At 58.9% G+C, this 10,135-nt stretch overlaps 1 protein-coding gene across 1 annotated transcript; it reads right to left on the reverse strand.

The window, feature by feature from the left end:
• On the reverse strand, window positions 1–1,376 carry LOC128908969 (metallothionein-1). Its single transcript, XM_054200006.1, has 3 exons — window positions 1,275–1,376; window positions 867–932; window positions 1–277 (listed from the first exon to the last, which is right to left on the reverse strand). Exons 1-3 carry the CDS (start codon window positions 1,303–1,305, stop codon window positions 183–185), a joined length of 192 nt encoding a protein of 63 aa, XP_054055981.1. The 5' UTR covers window positions 1,306–1,376; the 3' UTR covers window positions 1–182.
• Window positions 1,377–10,135: the final 8,759 nt, after the last annotated feature.

Genomic DNA, 10,135 nt, shown 5'->3' on the forward strand with positions numbered 1-10,135 from the left:
GACCTTTATATACACATCACTTTATTTAGGTAGCTTATTACACATCACAAGTGACAAACACTAAAGATATCTGAACACATATAAAAAAAAAACAACAAAACCCCCAACATACACAATAAGGTTATTCTTTCTTCAGCCCCCCAGATGTGCAGCACCCCAAGATGTGCAGCCGGGGGGGGTCCCTATTTGCAGCAGCTGCACTTGGCAGAGGGGGGGCCCTTGCAGACGCAGCCCTGCGCGCACTTGGCACATCCCGCCGGGCAGCAGGAGCAGCAGCCTGTGGAGGGGGGGAGAAAAATAAGTCAGGAACATTCCCGGGGGGGGTCTCAGGGTGGGGTTTGGGGGGTCCCCCAGGGGGTGGCTGGTTTGGAGACCTCCCACCGACCCCCATGTCCTCCCCTTTTAGCAGCATCTCCATCCCCTGCGGCGTCTCCCGGGGTGTTTTTGCACCCAGGGCTGGCACTGGGGAGGCAGCAGGAGGGTGCGGGACCCCCAGGGGCTCACCAAGCCGCCCCCCCAGCCCGGCGCTGGGCAAACCCTCCCGCACACGGCTCTGCCCCGGGGGTGACGCCATAAGGAGCAGCCGGAAGAAATCCCGGTGCCCGTTTCCTCCCGGGGCATCCCCTTGCGCTGAGGGTACGCTGAATTTTGGGTTCTACCGGGTGGCTCGTATTGCCTGGTGGCGGGGGAGAAGCAGGGGGGGGAAGTTCACCCTGTCTCCTTTTGGGGGCGAAAAAATACAGGAGGAATAAAGTGAACTCTGGCAATGCTGAGCCTGATTTGATTCCGTGTGTCCAGGGATGTGTAGTGAAAACCCTCACGAGTGTTTCTGCCCGCCTCCATGGGGCTTAGGACCCCCCCCTTACCTTTTTTGCACGATGTGCATTTGCAGTTTTTGCATTTGCAGTTGTCCCCGCAGGTGCAGGTGCCACCTAAAACACAGAGAGAAGGAGAAGAAGGGTTGAGAGGAGGATCTGGGAGGGGATGCTCCGAGGGCATCGCTGTCCCGCCGAGCATCCGCTCTCCGGCAGCACCGACCGGGCCTGATGCTTCGGCCTCTCTCAGCGGGGAGGTCACGGCATTCCCGGCCGCTTCCCAGTGAGATGCTCCAGGTGTGCCACCGGGAGCGGATTTCAGCAGCCGGTCCGGCCAGGATGAGCGAGAGCATCGGGGATGACGGAGGAGGCCGGCGGGTGGGAGCATTGGTGGTCCCGCCGGGATGCTCCGGCTGCTGCAGCCTCCCGGGGCCGAGGCGGAGGGAAGCGCTGGCTTACCTGCGGCGCAAGGGCAGTCCTGGGAGTCCATGTCTGCCTGGGCTGGGTGCCGGCTGTCGGAAGCGTTGGGTGATGGGAAGAGCGGCTTTGGCAGGACTCGCAGCCGCCTCCTATTTATCCTTGGCCGGGTGAGAGCGAGTGCAAAACCTCCGCCCCCCACAGCCTGCGCACGGCTCGGCCCGGCATCTGCCCCGGGCGCTGCTGATTCACTCCCTGGGCGGCCGGGCAGGACCGGGGGCTCCCACGTCCCGCCTTGTCCCCCTCCCCGGGGTGCCAGGGGCAGCAGGAAGGGCTATGTGGGTGACCACCGCTCTCTGCTGAGATGTTTGGGGGGTGGGTGGGTGGGTGCAGAGAACAGCCAGCTCTCATGACATGGATGGCACCTGCCTTAGGAGTGCTGCTCTGCTCCCAGAGGCTGGGGGCTGAAGGGGTGCACACAGGGAGACCCCCACAGCCCAACCCTTTGCCAAAATCAATGTGCCAAGTCCCCATATGTCTCAGCGGGGGGGTGTTAATCCCAGGGCTGCTACCACAGCCCCCTCCTCCCAGAGCCGGCACAGTGGGGTGATGGGGAGCTGGCATAGTGGGGTGACAGGGATGCGGTCCCTGCCCCAGACCCCATCCCATGTCTCCGACACCCTCCCCGCGAGCGGGACCAGCAACAAGCCGGACTGGCCCGGCCGGAGCCTGCTGTGCCCTCCCAGCGCCCCGGGACGGTGGCACCCACGTCCCCTTGGCGCCGCGCATGGCACCTCGGGGTGCCTCGTCTCCTTCCCGGCTGCGGTGGCTCCGTCCCACTCGTCTGAATTAATTTCCGCGCGCCATTATCCGGACGCGCAGGGGAGGAGGGTGGCGGGTGAGCTGCCACCACCCTGGTCAACTCCTCCGGCGGGTTTTACCCACCCACTCCAAAGAGCAGCGAGGGTTTGGGGTGGAAGGCGCAAAAAAAAAAAAGGATGCTTTCTGAGATTTTAGGTGCAGGGAGGGACTTGCCCCACAGCCAGGAGGCACCGCCAGCCGTGGAGCATCCTTCCTCCTCACCCCCCATGTCGGTGGTACCCCCTCCCAGCTGCCCTGCGCTCCGAAACTCCTTCGCTTCGGGGTTTTCTCCAGTCTGGGTGTTTGCCTGCGGCACCTGGCTGAGGCGGTTCGTTGAAGGCGATGCTAATCCAGCCGAAAGAGCGGGCCAGGGAGTATTTTTACCACCCAGCTGTCTGGGCATGTTGGGAGCTTGTCGGGTGACCTGGCGGGGAACGGTGCCAGCGCCCCGACTCGGCGTCTCCTCCAGCCCAGCCAGGCCAGGGTGGGAAATGGGGATGTAAAAGCCGGAGGAAGGCAGAGGCGATGGGCCCCTTTGCGGCCCCGGCAGTGCCTCGTCGGTGCCCCGTTGTGCCAGCCCTGCGGCCGTGTGAGTGTCACGCTGCGGCTGATGCACCAGGGTGTGATGGCAGGGGATGGTACCAGGGACCAGGCGCGTGCCAAGGGTGTCACTCACTCCCGCCGGAGCAGGGAAACTCAAACGTGCTGGGGAACACACGTGCAAGTGGCAGCCCGCCAGCCCCGGCTACGGGCCTGTGTGCTGGGGGTGTCAGGGCAGAGCGGGGGACATCTCCTTGGGGTCCTGCATGTCCTCTGCTCCTGAAACAACCAGCTGAGCACTCCCACGTGCAGGAATATGCCCAAGGAAGTGCTTCCAGCTGTGTTGTGATGGACGCGTGGGGGAACAGCAATGCCGCCGTGGCACCCGCTGTGTCCTCCCGCACCACCCTTGGTCACCCAGAGGAAGCCGTGGTGTTGGCAGATTGTCCCTCTCCCTGGCTGGTGGTGGCCCAGGGATGTGGGGACAAATGGCCTCTCTCCTCCAGCCTGGGGGGAGGAAGGAGAAGCCCGTGCTGGTGGAACAGAACATCATGGGCTGCCCTGTGCAATCCCTTCCACGCCGGGACGGGGCAGAGGAAAAACTCTCCAGCACCCATTCTCCGCTTGGAACCCAGCCCTTTTGCCCTTTTTTCCTTCCTTTCTTGTCACGAAGGAAAAAAGCATCTTCCAGGTGACGCAGGACTTGGGGTCAGGGCTCAGGGTTGCTCCTGGTCCATTCTGTAATTAATTTGGGATAGGGCTGGAGCAGTGGGCTGTGAATCGGACGCGCGTCAGCAGCTTGTAACTGGGGTGTTGAGTTGCAGAGCTGGGACCCCAGGGAGACCTTCCTGCTGCTTAAATATTGCCCATTACAAAGCCCTGTGAGCCCCAGTTTGCCTTCTGGCCCCTGCCCTCGTTTGCTGGGAGAGCCTGGGGGTTCCCCATCACTTAAATAAGCCTGAGCAAAATGGGCAGAATCCCTGCGTGGCAATTATTTGCCAGCCCAGAGCCGTACCCCTCAGCGACCATGTCCCCTGCGTGGGATTCTCGGCTCTGTCCCCAGGCACATCCGTGGCAGTCACCCCGAGACGGCCGGGCAAATGAACGCGGGTGAGTCAGCGGGATGCTGCACGGCTGTGGGCAGAGCCGGAGGGGACGCTCGCCGGTGGGATGGAGATGGCCGAGCTGGGGTGATGGCTCTGCACGGCCTGGTGGGGATGGGGCGCTCCGGGAAGGAGCGATGGAGGCTGACAACCCTCAGGAAGACGTGGTGGAGGCGCCGTCCCTGCGACACCCCAGGGTGCCTCAAGCTGATTGCTGAAAGCCACGGGCCGGTGCCGGGGCTGGTGCGGGTGGCCGGCTGTGACTCAGGGCTGGTGCCAGGCAGGCGAGGAGGAATGGGCAGCAGCCAGCTCCCGAGGAGGTGACCTGGCACGGGTCTGCCCTGACTCCCCGCTGAAGGACGCGCACGGTCATGCCACGCCACGTGAGGGACCTGCTCCTGCCTCCAGTTGCCTGCGATTTCCTGCAGCCATGTCACCTTTCGGGGGGACCCCGCAGACAACTATGGGTCCCCCTCTCCCCTCTCCGAGGGCATGTGTCTCCCCAAAACACTCACTCCGGGCTCGTTGTCCCCCCCGAGCGGCGCTGGGTTCGGTGAGCTGGCAAAGCACCATGGCCCAAATGGGTATACAGCCCATGGGCAGGGATGCCAGGGGGCTGCGAGACCCCTGTGGGCACAGGACAGAGACCCTAGGGGACAGTCCCTGCCCCTCACCATGTCCTGCTGCTTGCTGGGCAGGGAGATGCCGCCCCATGGCACCCGGCTGTGCCAGGCACCCCGGGGTGCCCCTGGGGCTGCGGCAGCAGCGAGGGGAGCTCAGCTCTGCCCGTTTGTGCCGGGCTTTGGGCAGGAGAGGCAGGAAGGAACCATAACCCACCCGGGACTGGCCTTTCAAACCGAAATAGAGAAAATAAGAGGGATTATGCACCCCTCCTGGCACACAGCAAATACACGGCGCGCTCCAAATGCTGAGATCCCACAGGAAGCCGCGGGAACGATCGTTGCTTAGAAAGCAGGCTTGGCTTTTACTTGACGAGTATCTCAGGTTATTATTTGCTGATGATAAACAAGTGTTTAAACCAGGGGAAATAGGTGCTGACGTCGTTTTGTTTTGCCAGCGCTTGCCAGCCCTTTGGCAGAGGAGGAAGAGGATGAATCACCCCTGGCCTGCCCCGGGAAGCCATTCTGAAACGCTCCCTGTGTGCTTTGGAAATCATTTGGGAGCGAAACCGGATCGGTGGGGTGACCTCACGCTGTGGAGGCTCCTTTTTGTTGTTTTTTGGTTTTTTTTTTTTTCCCCTCAATAAAGCGGTGAGCAAGGGCTTGTTCTGGTCCCAGCGGCAGACGTGAGCTCAGCCCGTCCTCTGCTTTCCCTCCTGGCTCCTTCCCCGGGAGCTGCCCGCATCCCTGCTGGCCCCCCGCCCGCTCCCCCACCACAGCCTCGGGAAAATATATCCCAGCTAGGGCTTCTCCGGATGCTCGGCTATCGGCAAAGACACGGCGCGTCTCCATTGACCCCTCGGTCCACGATCGCGTCCGTGGCAATAGAAACACACCTTTGGCGAGGGCCGCGCTGGCAGCGGGGAAGGGGACGAGCCGGTTTTCGTTAAGCAGGAGTTGCAGCGCCTGCAACGCTGACATGCTTTCGCAACCCTGCAGCGGGCTTTGATGTGGGCTCTCTGGGAGCCGCCGTGCATCCCAGCCGTCTCCCAAAGCCCGGATTTGGAGCCCGGCTCTGCCGCCGGCCCCTCCTATGGCTGCAGGCAAGGGCTTGAAATTTATTCCGGATTTCTTATCTGGAAACAAGCTATCAATATCACCTTCCCCTTGAAAATAAACAGTGCGGAGAGGGTGGTGGTTTGCTAATTATTTATTTGTAGGGGGAAGGGAAAGGAAGAAATGCTGAATCGGTGCCGTGCGGGTCCAGGAGGGTAAATCCGACCCCGCGAACTCCCCACCAATTTTGGGGTGCGCATCCCGAGGACCCCGGCACAAAGGGGGAGCTGCCGCCCGGCGGTACGGGGGTTTTGGGGCCGGGCGATGTGTGTTGGGGCACGTCTGGAAGATGAAAGGGCCGATTCCTCCTTTTGATCGTGAAACTCTCATAAATGTTAATGGGAATTACTTCGAGGTCTAACGAGGGCAGAATTGCAGCCCCCAAGGGGAAGAAGGGGATGAGGACGGACCAAGCTTTGGCTGGGGAATAAAAGAGCTCGAATTTACCTTGTCCCCCCACCTGCGAGAGCAGAGAACCGGCGGGTCAGGGGCCACCCCGCATCCCTGGGAAAGGGGGTCCCCACGTGTCCCCCACCCCTCCCAGCCGCACGGAGAGGCTTTCAGCATCACCTCAACCCTGGGCATGGTTTTAACTCACAAACCTAATGCTTTCCCAGTGTACAATTCGGATTGTCTTCTTTTCCTTTGTAATTTCCCCCCCTTCCCGCCCGCTCCCTGCGCCTTCCTTTCCCTTTTGCGTCTTTCAGGTTCCCACAGACTTCAAACTCACCTGCTCCAGCTACTCGCCGCCTCCCCCCTGGCTGAAACGTGACCTGAAGTTTCCAAGTATCGTTACCTTGGGCATATTTCATTATTTCATTCCCCTTCAGTTGCTAATTAGAAGCCGGGAGTAGAGGGGGTGAGTAATCCCCTGGGACGTCGAGTAGACGCTTGCCTGAGCTTGCAAAGAAAACGCCAACCCCCTTCGTATAAAGGTGTGAAATAAAAGGAGGTGATGTTTTCCTTGATATCTCCTGAGATCCAGAGGTCGTGGTTGTCTGTCCCGGGAATGATTCACGCAGCCGCTGCGCCGGATCCTGCCTCCCCCGAGAGCAGCGGTAGCTGCTCTCGGGGGAGGCAGGATCCGGCGCAGCGGCTATTCCCATCCCCATCCGAAGGCATCTCCCATCCCATCCGTGCATGGAATGCGGGGAGAAATGCTGCTGTGGCTTGGGCGGCAAACCCGGGATGGGGTTTCATTTTTAAAACGTATTTAGGCATGTGGATGCTCTTGCGCATCCCTCCCCGCTCCCTCCAGCCATATTTTCCCCTCTTCCAGGGCCGGGTGATGGTTATTTTCGCCGCCGTTTTCCTAAACTCAGTATCTAAGCGCACCGCGGGGTTTAGCCTCTCACCCGGGGAGACGGAGCGGGTGGATGCCCTGCCAGGTGGATAAGGGCAGGGTGAATTTTCGGTTAGATTTGAAGCCTTTGCCAAGAAACAGCTCCTGGGTGGGTGACGACCTCGTACCTGTTGTGCTGTCACACCCAGAAAGCCTGCAACCGGGGCCAAGCCTCTTTTGACAATATAATACAATATAATATAATATAATATAATATAATATAATATAATATAAATTAGTTATATTATAGTACGGTATAGTATAGCATAGCATAGCGTAGCATAGCACAGCATAGCATAGTGTAGCATAGTATATATATATAAAATATTATAGTAAATTATGTTCAGAGAACCATAAAATATCTCAAGTTGGAAGGTACCCATAAGGGTCATCGAGTCCGACTCCAATAAGTTAACGTTATATAATGTTACGTTATATTCTTACAGCATAGTACAGTAGAGCATAGCACAGCACAGCATTGTATAGATATAAAATATTAGAGAATTATGTTTGTAGAATCATAGAATATCTCAAGTTGGAAGGCACCCATAGGGATCATTGAGTCCAACTCCAATATGTCATGTTATGTCCTATTAGGTTGTATTAGGTTATATCATGCTATATTATGTTATATAATATCATGCTATATTATATCACGCTATATTATATCATGCTATATTATATTACGCTATATTATATTATATTATATTATATTATGATTTTTATATATATCCCCCCAGCAGCTAGAAAGGAGCAAAGGCTGGTGCCAGGACATGGCCTTGCTGAGCCTGGGCAGACCAGCTCCGGGGTGGCACGGGAGGGAGGATGGGGATGAGCCCTTGCCGGACATGGAGAGCCCTGCTCCGGTGGCACGGCCGAGTCACTCCTTGGGTAGAGCCACAGCACGCAGCAGCCTCAGCCGTGCAGCAGCCATACCCAGGGCTCAGGAAGGATTATATGGGATTTCCCTCCCCGTAGAAGTGGGGAAAGGGAAAAGGACCCCCGTCCCCAGCGGAGCTGGATGGCTGCGATGCGAGCGGGGCGGTCGCCGAACTCAGGGCTAGATGCTGAGCGTATGATCTCTACGTACGGTACAGACAACGGGCCTTTCAAACGATGCAAAATGGGCACTAAAAGTCATGGTTTCAATTTTGAGATTTCCAGAGCAAGCAAATTCAATGTGGTGGCTGTAACAGGCAGCGTAATTTAACTGTGTTGCAGATGCACCAAACCCAATAGTGTAATTAGTGATGCAAAATAATATTTACAGCCCAGATCATACATATTTAGCAAGCAGTTGGAATTTTCATCCATTTATGATTTTACCAGCCTATGTAGGGCTCTGAGCATAGTTTTTTCCCCCTTTGTGCTGTGTGGGGTTTGGAGAGCCCAGCTTGGCACTGCTGGGAGGGGAGCTGGGGGTTTTCCTGGGGAGGGCAGTGGGATTTGCTGGGCTGGAGCAACACCCCGTTGCCCCTCTGAGCTCATGCCGGTGCTTTGCCTTTGTGCTCTGGTGTCCTAACCGGCACCCAGGAGGGGGGGACCCACTGCAAGTCTGGCACCAGGACCAAAACAGATGCACAAAAGGGGAAAAGAAAAAAAACCTCTTTAATATGCTGTATGCGATTGCAGCCTCGTTATCCGCAAGTATAATGGCACATTGATAGAGCTGCCAGCAAAACTTGGTAAAAACAATTAAAAAAAAAGAAGAGAAAAAGGCGGTTGTCACATTCAGAGTCGCATGATCTTGGCTTGAGCGCTGCCTTTGAGAGCCCTCCTTGGCATGCACGGCAGGGACGCCGCTGCCGGCCAGGGCTGGGCCGATCCACAAGTAAATGCCAACTGGGACGCACCTGCCGGCTTTCCTAGAAGTAAATGAATCCTTGCCTCAAGCTGGCGGCCTCTGCAGGGAAGGGCTGTTGTCCCAGTGCATCCTTTCCTCTTGCTGGCATGGGGGTGATAAGGTGCCAGCGGGTGGCAGGTGCTGGATTCGGGTGCCGGTCAGAGAGCGCAGCGTATCTACGGCACCCGGTGAGGCTATTGCATTAAAAATATTTCTTAAACCCAAAAGAACGTGAGGATTTTTAAAGTCAGGACCTGGAACCAGGGTTTCCCTCCCCAGCCTGCAGATGGGCAGGTCGCTGCAGGGAGAGGGGACTCTGGAGACCCCTAAGGGTCTGGGTACCAAAATCCGGGATGGGGACCAGCATCGGCGTTTCTGCAGCAGCTCAGCGGGCGATTGCCCTCTGTCCCCCGCCCCGTTTCCAACCCCTGCCCGGCACCCCAAGGGCTGGATTCTGTCCAAAGCCCATCGAAAAGCAGCACCGATGCTTTGAGGTTGCTCTGTCCCAGGCAGCAGCTGTCCCCCCAGTACCTCCAGTTGCTCCCCCAGTACCTCCAGTTCCCCTCCCAGCTCCCCTGACCTCTGCAAATGCCCTCCCTCAGCTCCCCCATTCCTACACTCCAGTTGCCCCCCAGTGCCCCTGACTGTTGCAACTGTCCCCCCCCAGTTAAAAACCCTAGCTGCCTCCCAGCTTCCCCAGCTGCCTCCCAGCAGCTCCAGTTCCCACCCAGTTCCCCTGACCTTTGCAGCTTTCCCCACACCGGTCCCACAGCCCAGCTCCTCATGCTGCCCCCAGGACCTCCAGTTGCCCCCCAGCTCCCCTAACTGCCGCAAACACCCCCCGTGTCCCCCCAGTCCCAAACCACAGCTGCCTCCAGCTACCCCCCAGCTCCCCCAGCTGCCCCCCAGCAGCTCCAGCTGCCCCCCCAGCTCCCCTGACCTTTGAAAATGGCCTCCCTCAGCTTCCCCAGTCCTACACTCCAGTTGCCCCCCAGTTCCCCTGACCTTTGCAACTGTCCCCCTCCAAGTCCCACAGCCCAGCTGCCCCAACTGCCCCCCCCAGTACCTCCAGTTGCCCCCCAGCTCCCCTCACCTCTGCAAATATCCTCACCATCTACCCCCAATCCCACACCCCAGCTGCCCCCCAGTGTTTCCAGTTGTCCCCCCAGCTCCCCTGACCTCTGCAAATGCCCCCCCAGCTCCCCCAGTCCTACTCTCCAGTTACCCCCCAGCTCCCCTGACTGCTGCACCTGCCCCCCCCAGTCCCACGTCCCAGCTCCCCCAAATGCCCCCTCAGCCCCAACCCCATGCCCCAGTTCCCCCCACCTCCCTCCCAGTACCCCAGCCCCGCTGCCCCCTCGTTTGCCCCAGCCCCAAATGCACCCCCCGGTAACCCCGCCCCTCCCCGCCATGGCCCCGCCCCCTCCGCCACGGACACGCCCACTCCCACTCCGGCCCCGCCCCTCCCCGTGACGCAG

The sequence above is a fragment of the Rissa tridactyla genome, chromosome 4 (assembly GCF_028500815.1).
Source record: "Rissa tridactyla isolate bRisTri1 chromosome 4, bRisTri1.patW.cur.20221130, whole genome shotgun sequence".
NCBI classification, from domain to species: Eukaryota; Metazoa; Chordata; class Aves; order Charadriiformes; family Laridae; genus Rissa; species Rissa tridactyla.

Bases quoted from the DNA above. Each gene is read 5' to 3' on its own strand.
- LOC128908969 (XM_054200006.1), bottom strand. From the start codon at position 1,305: ATGGACTCCCAGGACTGCCCTTGCGCCGCAG. The intron at 933-1,274 runs GTAAGCCAGCGC...TCTGTGTTTTAG, and splicing joins GGACTGCCCTTGCGCCGCAG to GTGGCACCTGCACCTGCGGG. The intron at 278-866 runs GTAAGGGGGGGG...CCCCCTCCACAG, and splicing joins ATGCACATCGTGCAAAAAAG to GCTGCTGCTCCTGCTGCCCG.